This window comes from Acartia tonsa, chromosome 1 (genome assembly GCF_053477335.1).
Source record: "Acartia tonsa isolate MP-2025a chromosome 1, ASM5347733v1, whole genome shotgun sequence".
In the NCBI taxonomy this organism is placed as follows: domain Eukaryota; kingdom Metazoa; phylum Arthropoda; class Copepoda; order Calanoida; family Acartiidae; genus Acartia; species Acartia tonsa.
The window spans coordinates 37,190,554-37,212,624 of NC_137260.1; the positions used below are offsets into that span (position 1 = coordinate 37,190,554).

Below are 22,071 nucleotides of genomic sequence, written 5' to 3' on the forward strand. Positions count from 1 at the left end.
AGCATTTAAATTAGTTAAAATTTATTGACCAAAATATATAATTTTAATTCATATAAAATAAAATTTATAATGAATAGACATATGGCCAATACAATTATAAAAATTTCACGAATGATAAAATTGCATAGAATTTCAAATAATTAAAAGGGGAGAACTAAATATGTCATACGTTTTATATTAAAATAATATTTCATATATTAGTCTCCCTTTTAATAATTTTTAAAGATGCCCTTCTTTTCCAGATTGGGATATTTTATCTAAAGAACTAATTTGTCTCTATCTTTTCACAAGTAAAAAAACTGAAAGTAGAATCATAGTTTTATGTTTATAATAAGAACAGCTTCATACAACTCATTACAACGCTCAATAAATTTGACTGTCAGAAAAGTTTGAGGCAACATTTTTCTATCAGACATAAAATCCCTTCCTGCTTATTTTCACCAAAATAGAATAATTAAAATCTTAACAAAAACAAATGTATCTTTTTCTGAGCATTAGATTTTAAGTGGATAAAATAAAGCTTATTTAAGTTCATAAATTGACTAAAATCAATAAAACTGGTATTGTTTTCTCAAATATCTTAAGCAAAGAAAAAAAAAATTTGAAATCACATCTTTAGTAAATATTTAAATATAATGACAGCATACTTAATCCGAATTAGCAAAAAAAAACTTCTAATTAAAAACATCCTTGAAGTACAAAACAAAAATAATTTTTCATTCTTTATCATATTGTAAACTTCATTAAGTCAAACTTTTGGAAAAATGAATGAAAGATATATATATGTAATGTATTTTTAAGTATTTTGATAGAAATTTAATTTTTTACATTGTATTAATTTAGCGCATTTTTTTGAGCAAGGTCAAGAAGTCTGATTTGCTAACTTTAGATAAGTATACCAGGATAGAAATTATCTAAAATGAATGATGAACTTAGCTAATAGATGAGTCGATACAAAAATGAATAAAAAGATTAAAATAAAATAAGTCTACATTAGTATAATATACTTCGTTTAAATGCCATTAATAAAAATATGATATTACATTAAAGGAACTAAGTTTATTATAATAAATAACATTTTATAAAAAAAAAATAAACAGTAAAAGCTATCTATAAAAGAAAAACTTAAAACACTCTAAATATCTTTAATATGCCTTTTCTTCAGATAGATAAACGTTGTATTTTATTACTTTTAAGAAAATGTATGAAAAAATTTCTATTTCAAGAGAGTATTTATTTTTTAGAGTGTATGATAAGAATTTGGATATCTTTTCTGTTCATATTTTGTGTGATAATTTGTGTACATTTTTACTTCTCCTCTTCATAACCAAAGTTGGTTTTTGGTATTTGATCTGTGGCCTGAAAAATAACATAAATAAAATTTAGGCATTTGATGCTAATGTTCTGAAACAGTTAAAAAACAGTCACACGTATTTAAATTCAAATTTGTAGGAAATTTACCATCCGAAAAATATTTTACTTCAGGGGTAGATTTTCAATCTTGATTTTGCGGAGGGGGGGGGGGGTGGTAAAAAACATAGATGATATGCCATTTACACATTAGGAAAGGGTAGGTGGGGGGGGGGGGGGGTGTAAACGATTTTGAAGGGGAGAGGGTGTTATTACCCTTATGTTGCGTCATTGGATCGAGTTTGTACCTTACTACTTCTGCGCCAAGCCAATGATGATCCGCTGCTTGTCTTGCGGTCAGATGGGCTGGTCAAAGAGTTCACAAACTCTACGTCGTGAATTTGTTTCAATCTAAACAAAAACACAAGTTTCAATTAAGTTGGAGGGTAGTTTAGGTAATCCCTCGAGCACGCAACTAGCCCACAGAAATGAACATTATTTTCATTTGCCCAATAAACACTATTTGTCAAATTGTCACTGTGAGACTCTCCTTACCTTATTTTAACCTAACAAACCATACGTAAAGCGTTATAGAGTTATTAGAAAGTTTGTTTGAAGAAAATTAAGTGGAATTTAGATCTTTATATCATCAGATTTAGATTGATAGCTCTAAACTGTTGTAACGATAAATATAGTTATTTTGGAAGAATAATACATCAAATTAACCCGACCATACGCATTTTATGTACTAACATTTTATTCTACAATATCAAAATTTCAAACATTTTAAACTAAAGAAATAGTTTATTATCTTCTGTTTCAAGGCTATAAACTTTATACTTTTCTGGTTGTAGTAAAACAACCTACCTCTCCTCGTCAATACCCTCTGCGAAGGCCTCACTGATGCTGGGTCTCTTACCCATCACTGTGTAACGACGCTCTGGTGTCTGAGAGCCTGAGTGATCTAAAATAAAAAAGTTCGTATTTTATTGAAAAATTTATCCATTTTACATTTTACAATTTCTGAAATATATCATCTGCTTAGCTAAAATCAAAGTGTATTAAAATGTAGAGGAATCCAGATATAAAAGTAACAGGATGTCAAATTGTCAATCTTTTTTTTTAACGATGGGGATCTCGCTAGCTGCAAACTGATATGGTTCTCCTTTACAGTGAAGCTGCTAACATGGTCTGGGCCAGGGGGGAGAGGTTTAGGAATATTTTGGGAGAAGGTACCTCCACCCTTCAAGAGGAAATCACCCATACAAAAAAATGGCTTCTTTTCTTTCTAAAGTCTTTTTTAATATACATATTTTATTTTTGTAAATAAAGCATTTTTCTATTTTAATAAATAATTTCATAAAGTTCTAAAAATCAAATTATACCTCCATGGCCAGAGTGTTTTCTCCAAGGGAACTCGGATTCTACATCTAAAACAACATTTTTTCAATTTAATGAATGATCAAATATCTGCTATGCCGGCTAGTTTAGTCCCCCTTTTATACTCTGTCAGGTTATTATTATAATTTCCATTTGATTTGATATTTCCTTAAAAATGTCAAGTTTGAGTCGGTGTAAGACTAGAGACGTTAAAAAAAGATCTTACATTAATTTCATGTTTAAGTGTTTAAGTGTAGTTTAATAGTTATTTCTCGCATCGTATTATATACAGGTTTCCGCGGATATGGAATGTACAATTATAAGATTAAAACCAGTTTTTTAGCCCCGAGGTGCCGGAGGCACCGGCTAAAAAAACTGGTTTTAATCTTATGGTTGTACATTTTTATATACGTAGAAAGCTGGATATAATACGATGCTAGACATATTTTTTTTCTCGTATGGATGAGAACAGGTTCCTATCCACCGGATTCGAATGAATACGAGAATAGTTATTTCTCGTATCGTATTATAAACGGCTTTCCGCGGATATAGAGTGTACAATTATAAGATTAAAACTAGTTTTTTTTAGCCCCGAGGTGCCGGAGGCACCGGCTAAAAAAACTGGTTTTAATCTTATGATTGTACATTTCTATATTCGTAGAAAACTGGATATAATACGATGCTAGACATAGTTTTTTCCTATCCACCGGATTCGAATGAATACGAGAATATAAATTAGATTATTAAAAAGTTCTTGGAATACGACATTTGCAATTAAATTACGAACCTCATCTAAATAACTTATATTAAAAATTAAGAAGAAATTACTTTGAATTTACCTTCGATAGTTGTGCTAGTGGCTTTGAAGCTAAGATACTCCTCTGGTTCAGTTTCATCCGCCCCATAATTCATATTGGAGGATATATATTTGTGGATGTGTTCGTCTTCCAGGGTCTTCTCTACACCAGGAACACGGTCCTGTAATTGAGTATATTTATACCAGGAATCTTAAGGTTCAATAGCGATCAGTATTTTAGAATAAGGTAATTGCCTATTTTGCATACTGCTTAACTACTAAGGCTTTGGTTTTAGGAGTTAAAACTTGTTTATTACTTGTAAATTGTAAGCAATCCGTATTCAAGCCAAAAACTTCCTGGTTTGTTTATCACTTTAGGTTATATCAGGTAAGGTAGTAACGCATTGTTATGATGGCACTGCAGATATGGGCCCAGCGGGGTAGGCCCCCACAAGTGTTAGGCATAGAAAATAAACAATAACACCCATATTTGAAATTTATAAAAAAAATTAAGTGTTGGGATTCATTGCTTGATAGGCACATTGAGGGAAAGCGCGATATTGTTTTACAAATTGTTAAGTTAATACGTTTTAGATTATTATTTACCTTATCAACTCTCTTTTTGCGCTTCTTGATTTCCTAAAGTAAAGAAAATTTTAATAATTTGAACAAGTTCCCATAAAAATAGTTTCTTTGTATTTGGTTTTAAATGCTTTGTTATGAATTTGAAATAATAATTTTTGAGAAAAGACATAAATTTTAATTAGTTTACCTGTGTGTATTTATAAGCAGCAGCTCTTTCTTCTGCAGGAGTTCTAAATAAAACATTTAGAAATTAATACTTTAAAAATTAAAGTTATTTATAAAAATCACCCAACCTTTCACAGTCAATTACCACAGTGAAAATATTCACGAAACCTTTCATTCATGGATTTTGCTGGATTTTAAATTTGGATTTCTGCTGCATACCAACCGGTTGTGAACCACAAAAGAGCCACGTTAATTTAGAAAATACACTGGAAAACTTATATAAAATAAAAATCATAGGATTAAATATCCGTTGCCCTGGCCTAGATTAAAAGATTCTTTGTATACGATGTGAAGTGAAATTCCCATTAAATTTAGGTTAATCTATATGGAAACAAGGTATACATACCTATTTCGACATTTAACGATAGATATGCCTTCATACAGATTTTATGTAGATGTCCTTGTAACTTACCCTGGAAGTTTTTGTTTCTGTTCAATGAGTAAATGTTTAATTTTAGCTTCTGTTACATCCTTCATACTGGAGTTGAAGTTGACTGTCTTCAAATCAACATTATCCATCTGCCCGGTACTAAAAAAATAAATTGTATGTTGAAATTTAATGCTGGCATCATATAAACATTTTCCTCAAAGTGCCTAGTCGAACACAAAAAAAAAAACTCCACGGTCTCTAGGGGCACTTGATTTTGACAACCCAATTTTAGATTTTTAAAAAAGTAAACAAAATATTTTGGGGGTGTATTTTTTTCTTTTTTTGGGGGGGGGGAGTCGACTACCCTCTTTTTTAATTTTAGTTTCAAATAAAAAAAATTGGGGGGGGGGGGGCGGTTGGTGGTTGGAGGTGTCCATCCTTGAAAACAGCTTGAAACCATCACAGGACCAGTAGGTATATTCCTTGAAGAGTAGAGCCTAATCGGTGCAGTGGTTACTTTAGACAGACAGACAGACGGACAGAGAGATAGACATACAACGTTCTACTTTGTATTATCTAAGATATCAAAAAATAAGGGAAGTGGATTGCAGTGCTCGATATACTATCAAATTGAAAGCAACAAAAGTTAGGCTGATGACCAACAGACAGATAGACAGACAGATGGACAGACAAATATTATAATGATAAACAAAAAGAGTAACAGATGGACAAGTCAACTTACTTTTGAAACATTTGTGATACGGAAGTATTGAGTGTGGAATCGCTCTTATCAATCTGGAAGTTGCTGGGGTTCTTCTTGATATACTGTTCCATCTCCGCAGTCTTGATAATCTCGTACGTCTCCAGAATCTTAGGGTCTCGAACCTAGCAAACAAAAATATTTTATTCAAAATAATTCGATTTGTATGGCTTCGAAACCGATTTATATCCTCTGGAATAAAACCGGTTCTCAACCATACTGAATAATCATGTATAGCATCGTATTACAGACGAATATTAAAATAAAAATCATGAAATGAATACAAGTATGGTTGACCCTGACCTTCGGTCCCTCTGAGCTACCAAAACTGGTTATAATCTTATAAATTACTTTTTTTAAATTTCCGCGGAAACTGTCTATAATACGATGCGATAAATAACTATTCCATACTGAAAATCAACTTTAAAAAAGACAATTTTATTGCTTTCATTCTGATAATTATACTAAACTTAGTAGATAATTTTAGTATAATTTCAATAAAAAAACACAAACCTTTTTTTATTGTTTAAATTACACCAACAAAAAATGTATATTTACCTTGTTTTCTCTAAGCAGACAGGGTTTGATATATTTGATATCCAACTATAATTAAATACTTTAATCATTCAATTCTTAATCTTTAGCATTATTTTAGAATATTAGATCTTTATATCAAATAATAGGAAATTAAAATTCTTATATATGTTTAAAATGTTTAAAAATTAAACTGTAAAATTAAAAAATGTATGAGATCATTTTTAACAAATAATTTTTGAGTAGTATTGGCATTTTTATATTACAACCAAATATACAAGGCACGTTTTTATTAAATGTTAATTTTTGTTAAACTTATCTCCCCCAAAAAAGATTCATTATCAAACAAATGTGTTATGAAAAACTGTTTTTGAGATCTTACGTGTGAATAACAATTAAGACGGATTTTAATAGAATAGTTGATTTTTGAAGAATCTTTTTGCATGGTTTTGAAAAAGCTTATTGTGCAAGGACAATTATGTTTAAAAGCATCGAAGCAATTATATAACATTGTAAAATAAGAAGATCAAAGTTGATTTATTTCCTAAAAAAACCTCTTATTTGCCATTTCGTCATAGAGTTTTTTGAAATTGAAGAAATTTATATTTATCTATGCTGACGATTATAATGTAAATAGATTACGGAATATCCAAAATATATAGTAGCTGTGCTAGTAAAAATGTTCTGGGAATATTTAAATGATTGTCTGGATAGAATTGTCTGTGACGAATATTAATAAAATTATGCAAATTGGCAGGGGTATAGGGATAGGTCAGTGGAAGTCAATTTAATATTGCCCCTATTAAAACAAAATTAGAATTCGAGAAATTTCCGCTGACAAAAGCAAAATTATTTATTTTTAGTTAAACTTAAATTTATCTTCAAATCACCTATCCCTGAACTAATGGCAAATATGCGACTCTATGCAAAGTAAGGGATATTTTTATGTTTATTCGTTTATAGACATAAATACGTTACTTTTTGCCAATTAAGGTTGGAAAAATTACATATTTTTTTGTATAAAAAAGAATACACATTTTTATATACAACTATCAAATATGAATAAACTAAACTTTTAAGAGAAAGCTTGTTATATTTATCCATTTACTTTTTATGTTTTTTTACTAAAAGAGCATAATTTGTTTTGCCTTATAGCTCTAATAGTTTAATTCAGTAGAGATTAATTAATATTACTAAGAATGTTGTATGATAACAAATACCTGGGAAATATTAGTTAGTTCTTCGCATCTATTACCATAAAACTGTATAAGACTTGACTCAGATAATCAAAAAAAACTTTAAACGATTCGATTATGTCTAATATTAGAGAATACATATGTTTGAAAAGATTAGCTGAATATATGAGAATACATTTGGAGATAGAGGGATATAAAAAAGAGAGGAGTCGAACCTCAAAATTAAAAAGATCAGAGATATTTTTTTGTTTATTGTTATTAAATTCTCCCAAATATCTTTTATGTCCTAAATAATTTTGAGGGCGAACATTAGTAAAATTTACCCTGATTATACAGTAGCTCCGCTTATAGCTATTTAAAACTAATTTGAATGAATTAAAATATAATTTCCTCTCTGTACATATCTCTGACTTTCAGGTTTCCAAATTCTCCCAGGATTCCTTCCATTCCAGAAATTATGTGATCCATAAATCTTCCTGTTTACACAATTTACATTATAGTTTTTTAATTACAGGGATATTAATCTAAAAAAAATTTCCTTTTAGCTCTCTTTCAAAAAATGTATTTGCTCTGTTCGTTTTTTGTAGAAAAACAGCCGCCACAAGCTATTTTCAAATTGTGTCCTTTTAAAACAGTAAATTATGCAGCCGCCATCCGGCTGCCACCTCATAAAATTAAATGTAAAAGCTTTAAAAGTGTAGCCAGCTGATTTTTGTTGAAAAACTTAATAACTGATCAAACCACCATTATTTTTTAAAGGAAATACTGCAAAAGAATACTGCAATACACTGTAACTTAAACCTTCAGAAATGTTGGTTAGGATTTATATATCTTTTCTTTTTAAGTTTATATGTACCTTGAAATGTAATTTAAGACAAATATAATGTATTTTTTTCCTGTGATTCTTTCGTTCATAGTTGGCTCCTTCTCTGAGGTAGTCTTCACGTTCAAAAACTTTACCAAAGGTTTGATTGTGATACCCTGGAAACAATAAAATCTTAGATTAAGCTTCCTTTAACACAAGAAAGTTATCTCAGACGAGTCATTGGTTAGATCCTTTTTTTTAAACCCCCAAAATACTACTTTATAATATACTAGCGGCTACGCCCCTAGAGGCCTCTAGTGGCACTTGGAATGCTTTTTTATTTCAAATATCTAATTAGAGAAATAATTGGTTTATGTTTCGTTGAAGTCTCTTTTTTGGGAAGGGTAATTTTTTTCTAGAGGCGATTTCTCTTGGGAGGTTGGTGGTACCCTCCCCCAAAATAGTTATAAACCTTCCCGAGACCTTTGAGAAGCTACCCTGTTAAGGAGAACCCGATCGGTTCAGCGGTTAGCAAGATCCTTTGGTACAAACACACAGACAAACAGACATCCTGTTACTTTTACTAGCGGCTACGCCCCTAGAGGCCTCTAGTGGCACTTTGAATGTTATTTTTTATTTAAAATATCTAATTACAGAAATAATTGGTTTATGTTTCGTTGAAGTCTCTTTTTTGGGAAGGGTAATTTTTTTCTAGGGGCGATTTCTCTTGGGAGGGTGGTGGTACCCTTCCCTAAACTAGTTATAAACCTTCCCAAGACCTTTGAGAAGCTACCCTGTTAAGGAGAACTCGATCGGTTCAGCGGTTAGCAAGATCCTTTGGTACAAACACACAGACAAACAGACATCCTGTTACTTTAATATAAGAATGTATATATACTAGTGGCTTCGCACCTAGCCTCTAAAGGCCCTCTCCCCACTTGCTGAATTAACCATTACATTAGATAATAAGTTAATGAGACCCTGATAGTAAAAAAGTATTTGTATTTATATTGATTTTTCTTAATTAACAATAACAACCATATTTTCTATATTTAATTTAACAAGAAAAAAATATACAAATCAAGTATGGGAATACGAACCGGGAAATTTAATATGCATATGTTAAATCAACATATAAATATATTAGAGAAAAAATCATGAAATCTTTCTCACATATTTTTATATTATTTAATATTTATATTTTGTAGTTTGACTAGCAGATTGACGCACAACTAAATTATATACTGGATACGCATTGGTATAAGAAATCTCTACAAATTACCAGTCGTCTATCTTAAATAGCAGCTAATAAAATCATATTTCCGCTGTAGAGTTACGGACTGACAAAAATTAAACTATAATAGAATAACTTCGCTACTAAAATGTACCTGAACAAAGACAGTCCAGTAAACCATAGCAATAGTAGTAGTCACAAACATATGCGCATGAGGTACAACTTTCACATCAATAAGCAGGACAAGAGCAAAGGCCACAGCTCCTCTTAGACCGCCGTACATCATCACGAATTGGTCTACAGCGCCAAGCTTGTGCAGACGGTAACGGTTGGCGATACCGCTAAGGATTAGAACGCCGATACATCTAAAAAAAGTAATAGGTTCAAAATCACGAAACCTTTTAGATTTTATAATTCAATTTATTGTGCTTTCCCTCAAAGTGCATGTCAAGGACTGAACCCACCAACACCTTAAAAAACGGGGGGAAGTAATTTGTTTATATGCATAACTCAGACCCTCACTTTTCATATCCTAAACCTGCTAAACTAAGTATGCGGGGCTACTCAGTACCAAAGTTAACCTAACCAAATCTGATATCAGTCATTAATGAAAATGAACAATACCTGAATACCGTACAGAACAGGATTGTGAGAATGACGAACCACCAGTTCCAGTCGTGCTCGTCGTGGATGGTGGCCACACCCAGGAACATGAAGATAATTGTCTCCGAGCTGCTCGACAACATCTTCATGCCGTATTTGATCGTTGTCTGCGACTTACTAGACACGTTTCGCTCCACATAATTCTTTGATTTTAGGAAATATTTATTTTTATTTCAAAATAAAACCTAATGAACTTTTAAAAAACATAGCCAAGCCTTCAATGTAGATATAGAATCTATAGCATTAAGCTAAACAATGGCAGTGTAAATATCAGTCCTACTAACTCTTAGTACGACATATGTTAATGTAATGCTTAAAACCGCAGGTACTATTTTTAACATCTTTAGTATGGTTCAGAGTGGGTTGAACTCTATTTCTTTACTCACCAAGATCAGATAAGATTACGCTAGAAAGTTATCATGATTAAGATTTAAAATAAATATTTTCCTTCATAGTAATTCCACAGAAGGTGATGGCAAGAATACCAGACATGTGGAATATTTCAGCGGTCAAATAGGACAGGTACGCCATAGTGAATACAAACAGGGGCTCCAATACAGTGGCGTGATTAGTAAACCTAAATATATTATTTACATATACAGGGTGTCCAATGTCCATAGTAATTATAAATTTAAATATCAACTACCAATACTACGACATGATTATCAAACCTAGATACTTATTTATTTTTACAGGGTGTCCCTAGTAAACACAAATAGAGGTACGTACACTGTAGCATACATACAGGGTGTCCGTAGTAATTTTAAGAGAGATACCATGAAGCAAATATGCAGGGTGTTAATAGTAATAAAAGTAAATGTAACAATACTTAGCATGATGAGTAAAACTAAATACATATTAGGGTTGATATAAAAAAGGTAAATAATATTTATAAATGATAGATAGGTTTATTAGATAAATATAGATTAATTTTCTACTATTTAGCACGTAAATATAAATAACATTTAAAACAGAAGAGTAGACTTTACAGAAAGAATTTCAAAACTACAAAGCAAAAAAAAGACAAAGATAAACAGCTACAATTTAGATTTTCTGTTTATTTGTTCTCTAACTTTAAAGTTCGAATACTTTAATCTTCGTATACTCTGCTCTGTCATAAGTTTAAAAGATGTCTTGTACGTTTCTAAAATGCTGATTAAAAAATTTTGAGAAACTAATAAAGATACTTTTTAACAATCGGGGAGGAAAAAACGATAAACAGTTTGCAGAAAGAGGAATATTTATTCCAATTTCTCCGAAATTTTTTAAATGTAATTCTTAAGCTTTGTTTAGGCTATTTAAATCAAGGAAAACTCTAAAGGAATACTATAAGCAGAACTAGTGCCCACTGTGTACATAGCCTCGCAGGACATACAACTTTTAAAAAGATGATGTCTGACTAATTAAATAATTCTTAAAATAAAATAGAATTTTATACTCCAAATCAATTATTGATATTAAAAAGTATGTAAATTACCATCTGTAAATGTTATTTTTTGTTAACCACCATCCATTTCTCTATCTTTAACGATAATTTGTACAGTTTCACAAATAAATTTTATGAAAGAAATAATTGATAGCAATTATTATTTTGAAATCAATTTGATTAACGGTTCTTTCACTTTTAAATCTTATATATTTGATTTCAAACAAATATCATTGAAGCAATACTAAAATTTCTTTGTTTTCTTTACAAACCAGATGAACGTAAGTATATATTTATTTTATGATTTTGTATGTGTTTTCCAATATAGCTTCGTGTTGTACAAGAAGTGAAAATAAGCAAATTAAGGGAAAACTTAGAATTTTTACTTAAAAATAAAAAAATAAAAGAATTAAATAAAAACTTGTGAAGCTAATTATATGATGAATTTTCATAAAAAAAAGGGGTTTCGAGCTTACAAACATACTGACAGAATTACGGAAAATTTAGCTGTTTAGAAAACGCATTGCAAATAAAATGTAATAAAGGACCTGATAATTTATAGTATCAAATTGTCAAGCGCCTGACAAAGCAGAGTGAAGTATCATACCTTGTGACAAAACCAGTGATATAACCCCAGATAATTCCAATAATAGTTCCACCACCAGCGACCACAATGAAGCTGGCAAATCCCTAAAGGTAACAGGTTTGAGTCAACATAAATTCTTGTAGAAATACACTCTTAATTTTCATATAGATCAAAGTAACACAACACAAACAATCAATCCTGTTTACTCAAGTAACTAGCTAGATGTCTGTTTAACTATATGTCTGTCCATTTTCTGCAAGTTCAGAAAGATTTGTAAACCACTGGACGGTCTATAATTTTTAAAAAAGCTTAGCATTAATCCCTAAAAGTAACAATTAATCTGAAAATGGTGGGATTATAACCTACCCACTCCCCTTTTTGGAAAGTGACCTTTATGGCCTTTAAAAGGGGTGTAGCCGCCTATGTAAAAAAATCTTCTGCGGGGGGGGGGGCAATATTCTTGCAAGGGTGTGGTAATTGTAAAGTAACTAGTTGAAATCAAACGTTTTGCGAGTTTCTATATAATTTTAGTTTCGATCATTTGTCTTTCATGTCTTGTACTAGTTTGTACAGTAATTGAAATTTTTATTATTTTATAAATTGATTATTTTTCTGCTTTAATAGATTTCATTTCTCACTGTGAAAGTATTTTTGTCATTATAAAAACTAAAAGTAAGGTGACATTATAAGTAAACAAACCACATGTTTGTTTAAAACCAACTTTTGGAATTCCCAAATTTAAATAAGATGAAATTTCACCTTTTAAGATCTTATTTTTTGCTTTTTAGTTTGGAACAGGGGCGTGCAGTGAGGTATTGCCAGAGGGATATAAATCTAAAGAGGTTGCAAAATAAGATTCCAAATTTCATAATTAAGGGGGAGTTGACCCTCATCCCTCATTCCCACAGCTAGTAACCTACTCTATAACTCACTTTGTTCGCCAGTTCCTGCTGTTATCAAAAAGATAGAGTCTAATATTAAAAAAAAAAAATTCTACCATTGAGTATATACTATATTTTATGAGGTAAAATAACATCTCCTTTTCTATCTTTTTTCTCTTTTTCTTCAAGCTCAAAAATGTTGTCACTAATGTTGACTTTCCTTGAGGATATCAGTAGTTTGTAGATTTTGTTCTTCTATCTCCACGTAGGCTTCGAACATGTGATACAGGACAACAGTGACGGCATCGTTCAACAGGGACTCACCAAATACAACGATGTATAGCACCTCGTTTACCTTAACAAACGGGACGTTAGAATATAATCGAGATAGTAAACGTAATATGTTTAAGCTGCTGAAAAAAACCTGCAAAATCATAGACTTAAAAGAATTTACATAAGTTTTAGGTTTCTTATGCATGTTTTTTTCTAAAAGTGTGGATGTTATTTTTAATTTCTTTCTTTATATCTAAATCTACCAATGTTTGCTTATTGGTTCGAAACGTGGCCCAAACCAGTAAAAATTTATACAAAGTTCCTACTGATGCTATAGCAAGACAATAGTAGCAATAAGAAAATAAAGACATGTTAATGCAAACAAGATTTCGACATACAGTTGTCGTTTTTCTTTAGGACATTTTTATAATTTTGCCAAAAAAAAGTCACTTACCCCAATTTCTTCGAAAACAGCAAGCACAGCAACAGGATCTACGGCAGAAATTAGGGAGGAGAACAGGAAGGTTTCAAGAATTCCAGGAGTGTCGTGTTCACCATACAGACCAGTCTGACCCACAGCCCACAGTGCAGTACCTATAATATAATAGATAGATAGACAGGAGTGTCGTGTTCTCCATACAGACCAGTCTGACCCACAGCCCACTGTGCAGTACCTATAATATAATAGATAGATAGACAGGAGTGTAGTGTTCACCATACAGTCCAGTCTGACCCACAGCCCACAGTGCAGTACCTATAATATAATATATAGATAGACAGGAGTGTAGTGTTCACCATACAGTCCAGTCTGACCCACAGCCCACAGTGCAGTACCTATAATATAATAGATAGATATACAAGAGTGTAGTGTTCACCATATAGTCCAGTCTGGCCGACAGCCCACAGTGCAGTGCCTATAATTTAGATAGATAGACAAGAGTTTAGTGTTCACTATACAGACCAGTCTGACCCACAGCCCACAGTGCAGTACCTATAATATGATAGATAGATAAATTCGATATCTTTTATGGGCAGATAGAAAGAAAGAAAATTAGATAGATAAATATATAGATTGATAGACAGATGATAGAGAGGGTCTTCTAGTGTAAGATTATTTTTTACTTATGACTTTAAAAAAAATGAAAACTAAAATGGATTAATTAAAGCAAAAAATACGAGGATGATTAACTTTAATGGCCTTTAATCTAATTTTTAAAAATCATCCAATAATTATCATTTTTTACAAGAGTAAAAGATTTTACACCTACAATAAAGGATTTCATCGTTTTCTTTTAAATAAAATCATAATGTGATTTTTACATTTTTTTCAGAAAAAGATTGTTTTTAGCAACATGAATTTGGTATTTTGTCAAAGAGCTAAAGAAACTTTTCGAGTATAAAACGATACATTTGTTTTTGTATGGCTCAAAACCTTTGTTATAAATCCAGCTGAAAAAAGTATTTAAACCCATATTTGTTTCATAACATAAAATTGATTCAAATTTGGCATTTTTAAATACATATTACAAAAAATGATAATTATCAATTGTGACACAAAAGTAAGGAATCACAAAGTCAACATGGACCGTACAATATCTAATTTTATTTTTAACTTTTTTGAAGTACAATTTCTTATGTTTTCATCATTAGATATTATTTCACGTTGGTCTGATTCAAGTTGTTATCATTATTTAAAGACGAAAGGAGAAATTTATTGAAAGATTATCATTTTAGGAAAAAAGAAAATATTTCAAACAACCTTTGAACTGTAAATTCTGAAACGTTTCAACGATGTATTACATAAACGTATTTGTTAGAAATATGCCTATAAAAAATATTTCATGATCAAATTTTGACAGTATATAGATTTAGATTTATGTAATATGCAAATTAAACAAGCATAAGAAAATTGTAAAGTAGCAAACTTAAAGAGATTATACAACTTTTTTGATATCTGGATTATTTATTTCGAAAGTGGACCTTATGCCATTAAAATATAATGTAAAAGTTAATTTTTTGACGCTGTTTAGCATTAATATCTACATTATAATGCCATTTAAAAAAATTATTACAACTAGAGACTTATTTTATTTTTCAAAAAAATCTACTTTTCGTTGACTTTTTTTTATAATTTGTCTTGCAAATAGACATTTTAAAAAAATATCTGTGCCCCAAAATTTTTAAAAATGATGACATTTGATCTTGGCCTCTTAATTACTATTGTCATCCAATCTATGCGTAATTTGATCAAAATTTCTTAATAATCCTCATTTTATAACTTCAAAGGCCTCAAATTATCTTGAAATTTGCGCAAAATAAGATGAAAGTTAATAAAATTAAATGATATTGCCAAAAAATAGTTTTGTTATTAATGGGCTTGGTTTTAAAATGGATGATGCTAAAATCAAAAGCGACAAGCGAAAATTTTTTATTTATCACGATGAGTTTTTTTACTTTTCTTCTTTTTTTATGCAATTACTATCATCAAAAATCAAATTAAACATTAAAAATAACAAAATTATATTTTAAAAGTCATTTAACAAAAAGAAAAAGTTACTTTTAATGAGAATATAACAAGTCAAAAATAATTCAAGCTTCGCCTTTATTTTAATTACGGCCATATTGGCGAAGACTTTTGAAACGATAATCTGAACATAATGTCTTTCATTTTAAAAGAAGATAGATAATGTCAAAGCAGTGATAGAAAGATAGCTAGAAAGAGTCTTGTTCTTTTAGTAAAATAATATACTGTCACTTAAAGATGAGATATTCAAACCAAAGCTACAATGATTGAAGTATATACCGTTCGTATATGTACAGTATGTTATAGAGTAGCTTTGCTTCTAATAGAATGAAAGCTTACCTATAGTTAAAACATTGAAGATGGTACCAACTTCTAATAGAATGAAACCTTACCTATAGCTAAAACATTAAAGATGGTACCAACTTCTAATAGAATGAAACCTTACCTATAGTTAAAACATTGAAGATGGTACCAACTTCTAATAGAATGAAATCTTACCTATAGCTAAAACATTGAAGATGGTACAAACTTCTAATAGAATGAAACCTTACCTATAGTTAAAACATTGAAGATGGTACCAACTTCTCATAGAATGAAACCTTACCTATAGCTAAAACATTAAAGATGGTACCAACTTCTAATAGAATGAAACCTTACCTATAGTTAAAACATTGAAGATAGTACCAACTACAGCCATCAACAAAATTGTTCCAAGATGATCAAAGAACAACCTAAAAATAACTTAAGTTAAAAAATATTTTTAATATTTTTTGCCTTACTCAACAGGGCCTTTTAAATTGTAACAGTTTGAAAATTTAAAAAAATCATTTTACTCCGCCGTTTATAGTTTAACCTTTTTAGTTAGACTATATGTAAGTCATGACACTTATTTTGGACTAACTGTATCTGATTTTTAAATCGAAGCTATTCTTTAATTGGGGCCGGTCCAAAAGTCTGCCCTTAACAAACAGCTCTGAATAGACTATTAGAACAGTGTTCTTTTTAATAAGATTTATAACTTGCATTATTATTCCTGAACAGTTATATTGATTTTAGAAAGCATAGCAACTTTGTCATTATTACAAGAAATATTAAAATTATGAACGAATTATCTAATATAAATAAGTGTTAAAATGTAAGTATTAAGTCTATCTTGAGCATCCTTTATCAAAGCAATTTGATTTTACTTTTTGATTTATTGAGCTGGCTTTTATGGGATATGTCATTCTTGTTATATATTACTATTAATTAAAATTTTGATATGATAATCTTAACAAGTGTATATTAAAATGCTTTCATTGAAAGGGCTTAACAATTTAAAAACAAATTAAAGTCTCAAAGAACGCGCGGCTAGAGCTAACTACATAGTAAAAACACACTTCTTCTATATCATGTACAAGGGATACTGACAGGGCTTGGACAATAGTAGGTAATTTTTGTTGTATTCTGTTTGGTTAAAATAATGCTTAGAAAATACAAAATACTTAAAGAGAAATTGGAGAGTTTTTAATTAAATTTATCTCCCATTGATATATCCCTGACGACAACTGAGTGCAATAAAATATGAAATTATATAGTCAATAAAAACTGTAAAATTCTAATATATATTCATTTACAGCGTATTTAAAACTAAAACGTAATATAATTAAAATCTAATATAATACATAATTATAGAAATAATTAAAAAATATGTGTATTATTTACTTTTACAGCAATAATTAAGCTGTATAAAGATAAAAACTTTTGAAATTTTAATGGAGATCTTTCTATGATTTTTACTGATTTTTACAATTTTATATTATAATTGCTCGATTTATGTTATAACCGTGTTTTAAAAGAAGTATAATAATCTATCCCTATACATAAGAATCCTTATAATAAAGTAAAAGGATGTCTGTTTGTCTGTGTGTTTGTATGTTTGTACCAAAGGATCTCGCTAACCGCTGAACCGATTGTGTTATCATTTACAGAGTAGCTTTTCAAAGGGCCTGGGAAGGTTAATAACTATTTTGAGGGACGGTATCAAAACCCTCCCAAGATAAATCGCCCCTAGAAAAAATCCCCCCAAAAAATTTAAAAAAACTATAATTAAATATTGGGGGCATAAAAATTCCCCCCTCCCAAAAAAAATCTTTTTTATACTTTTAAAAAAATCTAAAATAATGAATTGGGTTTATCCAATTTATCCCACCCCCCTTCTCAAGTGCCCCTAGAGGCCTCTAGGGGGCGTAGCCGCTAGTAATGCATAAAGTATTCAGCAGCCATTTAAATGGTTGGCAACATATTGTAAGAGATTTCGTGTTTATTTCGATAGCATTATTAATTCCTAGTTATATATCCCTATCCCTTGGAAAATCGGTAAAGATGTCAAAGCTTTTGGCCTACCTATTTTATTGACGTCATAGTAGTGGGAAAGAAAAAGGGAAGGGGGAAAGAAACCCCCTAGAAAAGAGATGGGGTATAGGGTAATTCCTGACGTCGATAGAATAGGTAGGCCAAAAGCAGTAATATCTATCCCCATTTTGCTAGGACACTATAGACAGCTACTTAAAATACCTATTAGGCATAAAGTAGCCAGCATCTAAGATAATGGGTGGCAACATGAACAGGAAGAACACATCAGGTGTCAGGGTGGAGGGTGGGTGCTCAGAGGTTAAGAACAGGAGAAAACCTGAATAAAAAACAAGAATGAGTATACCCTAAATTAGCAAAGCTTTTCAACATAATGCAGATGTTTATGAGGTGATGTGTATGAGCTATTTAAAAATATTCAGAAAGAATGATAGATAAATTAAAAGATATGTATATTAAATTAATAAATATATGGATATATAGAGGATTATTCACAACGATAAAAGCTTGTAAATTCAATAAAATATTGTTAATTGTACTTTTACAATATTTGAAACTTTTATAAGCATAAAAACTTTTATAAATAGTACATTACATGTTCTTTTATATTATATTTGAATTCAATATAATTGAATATTCTCTCAATTATAGATTTTAGAAATTGAATAAATTTATGAACATTAGAATAAGTTGATGTAGACCAATATAAACTATATAGTAGTTTTGGGGAAAAACATTTAATCTTCCTTCCAATATTTTTAAGCAATTTAACCCAGAAGTGTAATGAAATAAATTTAGTTCATGTTTTTCTTCAGATATAATTTCATTGCATAGATCTAGCTAAGTTAAATAAACAGCAAATGTTTTTTGTCCAATTAAATGACTTTCTATGGGTCTGTCTAAGTTAAGTCTATTATAGAAATAGATATGATGAAAGATCATTAATTATTCAAAATATCCATAATTACAATTTCTTTTTTTCATTCTCTCTCTCTCTCTCTCTCTCTCTTTTGTCTCTAACTTCAAGTCTTTTTTTCTTTTCTTTTTCATCTTTATACCCGTATTCCAAAGGAAGATTTTTTTTTCATTGTTACATTCTTGTGAAAAAGACTTAAATTAATGAAAAATCGACCCTTTGTTACATTTGCACACCTCAAATTAGGTTATACCCCTTCTGATTATTAGTATTGTAACCAATGATTGAAAAGTTTATGCATTGCAGTTTCTACGCTAATAAAAGTTCATGAATAAATAAGGGATGGGGACATTGTTCTGTTTATTACACTGGTACCCAAAGTTTAAAAAAAGTTATCTTAATCGTTGGCTAAAACATGTTGGCTCCTTTAATTATTTTTTTGTTTTATACTAGAACTTTTTATTGGTGATGTATAACAATTTATCGTCTATTGTCTTATCTCTTAAGATATCTGCAAAAAAAAACAAAAAGAAAAACTTACCAATAATGATACCGATGACAATAAGAAGACATGACTCTGGGAAGATGTGGTGCAGCTTCGGTGTCATGTGAAATCCTAGAAAATAAAAAAAAATTATACTCATTTATAATCATTTATCGCATCATATTATAGGCAGCTTTCCGCAGATATTAAAATGAAAATTATAAAATTAATTACAGTTTTGTTGTTTCATTTTTCTATTCGTGGAATAGTTCTCTGTAAAACCATGGAAAATATTGACTATCCATGCGATTTATTACCGGTTTTATTCAAGTAGATCATAAAAAGAGAGCATTAACTAAACTTTAGGAAGTTATGAAGCAATTTTTAAAACAATTTTGATAATATTTTCTTTACAATAATAACGTAAAACTAAAATTAAGTATTTTAATTATAGAGTAGTTTTATAAAACTTTAAAGAGATCATTATCAAAACAATGTTTTATTAACGTGATGCTTTTAACAGAAAAAAACTATCATTTCTACTTTATGCAAAAGTGAAGAATAATTATATGTTAAGCACATTGACATAGTTTCAGAAAATTTAAAAGCAAGGATTTTGTTTAGAAAATTTTCTAAATTTACAAACCCTAAAAAGATCGGATCACCAATTTTACCACATATCAATGTCATAAAAACTTACAATCTGTTAAAAGCGAAGCTTTTCTATAATTAGGGTCGGTCCGTCCGTCCGTCCGTAACGGATAGCTTTTTTCGCTAATTTAGGCATGTTAGAATTGTCCTATTGATTTCAAACTTTGCATGGTGATTCCTGTAGTAGTTAGGTACGATTTAAAAAGCGTAGCAACTCTATAAACATTACCAGAATGTCTGTACGTTCATTTTAAACATGTGGATTTTATTACTTTTTTAACAACAAATTTTTATGTGATCTAATAATAATCCGAATAATAATCTGATTTTTGGTATACTGATTCCTGGGACAACAAAGTACAATATTATAAGCGAAGCAACTCTATAATCAAGTCCTAAAAATGTAAGTATGTCCATAAACATTATTCTGTATTAAGCAGTTTTTCAACAATCTTACATACAATTTTGCTTCGACATTTATACATTTATATTCTTATTATTCAGTTCTGACACTATACAAGTGTTAGTGTCCGTTTGTCCTACCGTTTTAGTGCTTCGCTTTTATGGATGTTGTCATCCTTATTTTCATTTCTATTTGTTTTGAGGAATAATATTCCTTTCCGCTGGTTTATGATGTAATATATTCAGGGAATGCAGAGATAGGAATTTGGACGATAGATTAATCGTTCTCCTAATTCTAATGGGAGAAATTATATTTTTTAGCTGGTAAATAAATAATTGGAAGGAAGAATGGAAGATTATTTTATTTGCCATTGTTCTCAACCTCCATGAAAATAATAGGATAGATCAAAAGTAAATACCACAAAAAATCCAGCTCTTTTCTGCTATAATTTATGCGCATTTTTTATTGAATATGTAAAAATTGTAATACTATCCCATCATAAACTGAAAAACCGACAAATTTGACTAAAAACTTCAAGTGTATTGAAAAGGTTTTTGTTGATTTTTTTTGTGAACAATGTTTTTGTTGTTTGTTGTGATTAGGATATCAATCAAATATTTATGCATGTAACTTATACTTTAGATTTAGAAGAAGAAAAAACAATACAAAATAATTTTTAGAAATAGATAATGTAAGAAAGAGAAAGAGAGAAACATCGAAATAGATATTTTGATAAAAAGCATGATTTATATGTATAATATAGATAGATTGATTTGAAAATAAATAGTGGGACGACACACAACGAAAAGGAGATATAGGGACTTATTTTGTGAGTGGGGCGAGAGTAAGTTAGACAAATGGATGTAGAATATTCGTGGATATTGTGACAGGGGCAATTATCGTCAATTTAGGTTGCTAACATGGACATCATTTATAGGTTAGTTCGTTCATCCAGTATGTGGGTGGATCGTTATTTTAGTCAGCTTCATGTTTATTAAAGTATATAATAATCTGGTATAAGATCCAGGTAATAATAAATCCATTAATTAGACAGAAAACAATGTAAGAAAGAATTCTCCTATTGTTTCTTAATTGAATTGATTAAAACATCTATTCAACGAATTCACATTTTTAATGTAAATGTCAAAATTTAAATATTCTATTAAAAAAAATATGAAAATGATGTTCCATCTTTTTTCAGAATATTTTATTTGTATCTTTTAAGATTTTCTCTTTTATTTGTTTTGTTTTTTATTTCCTTAAGTTTTTAGTACTCCACCCAAAACCAGAGCTTTGGAGCCATGGAGAGCAGGGGCATAGTATGTTGTAGACCTTGTTTTTAATACTGTAGCTTCTAAATAACTAGGTCAAGTAATTACACTCAAGATTATCCTCTTACTATCTTTTTTTGTCATTGTTTTTTCTTCTTTTCAACTAGAATTCTATAGAAGAGCTGAAATGTGTTGTTTATAATTCAAAGGAATGTATTCTTTAACAAGGATGACAACATCCATAAAAGCGAAGCACTGAAACGGTAGGACAAACGGACATTAACACTTGTATGGTATCTGAACTGAATAATCAGAATTTAAAAGTATTAGAGTCGAAGCAAAATTGTAAGTAAATTTGTTGAAAAAACTGCTTGAAGCAGGATAATGTTTATGGACATACTTACAT

General features: G+C 30.0%; 1 protein-coding gene across 1 annotated transcript in view; it reads right to left on the reverse strand.

Annotated features, from left to right (window-relative positions):
• Positions 1–1,084: 1,084 nt before the first annotated feature.
• The window catches only part of LOC145318524 (sodium/hydrogen exchanger 4-like), a 47,551-nt gene continuing 26,564 nt past the window's right edge, over positions 1,085–22,071 (reverse strand). Inside the window, exons 4-24 of the mRNA XM_080159837.1 lie at positions 19,398–19,472; positions 18,145–18,259; positions 16,246–16,319; positions 13,519–13,658; positions 13,014–13,146; positions 11,932–12,016; positions 10,346–10,475; positions 9,860–10,041; positions 9,390–9,600; positions 8,090–8,177; positions 7,587–7,669; positions 6,025–6,069; positions 5,449–5,591; positions 4,749–4,865; positions 4,299–4,341; positions 4,133–4,165; positions 3,570–3,708; positions 2,736–2,780; positions 2,218–2,314; positions 1,659–1,761; positions 1,085–1,359 (exon numbers count right to left, since the gene is read on the reverse strand). Coding sequence (XP_080015963.1) covers positions 1,309–1,359; positions 1,659–1,761; positions 2,218–2,314; positions 2,736–2,780; positions 3,570–3,708; positions 4,133–4,165; positions 4,299–4,341; positions 4,749–4,865; positions 5,449–5,591; positions 6,025–6,069; positions 7,587–7,669; positions 8,090–8,177; positions 9,390–9,600; positions 9,860–10,041; positions 10,346–10,475; positions 11,932–12,016; positions 13,014–13,146; positions 13,519–13,658; positions 16,246–16,319; positions 18,145–18,259; positions 19,398–19,472 — 2,132 coding nt within the window. The 3' untranslated portion in view covers positions 1,085–1,308. The remainder of the gene's footprint in view (positions 1,360–1,658; positions 1,762–2,217; positions 2,315–2,735; positions 2,781–3,569; positions 3,709–4,132; positions 4,166–4,298; positions 4,342–4,748; positions 4,866–5,448; positions 5,592–6,024; positions 6,070–7,586; positions 7,670–8,089; positions 8,178–9,389; positions 9,601–9,859; positions 10,042–10,345; positions 10,476–11,931; positions 12,017–13,013; positions 13,147–13,518; positions 13,659–16,245; positions 16,320–18,144; positions 18,260–19,397; positions 19,473–22,071) is intronic.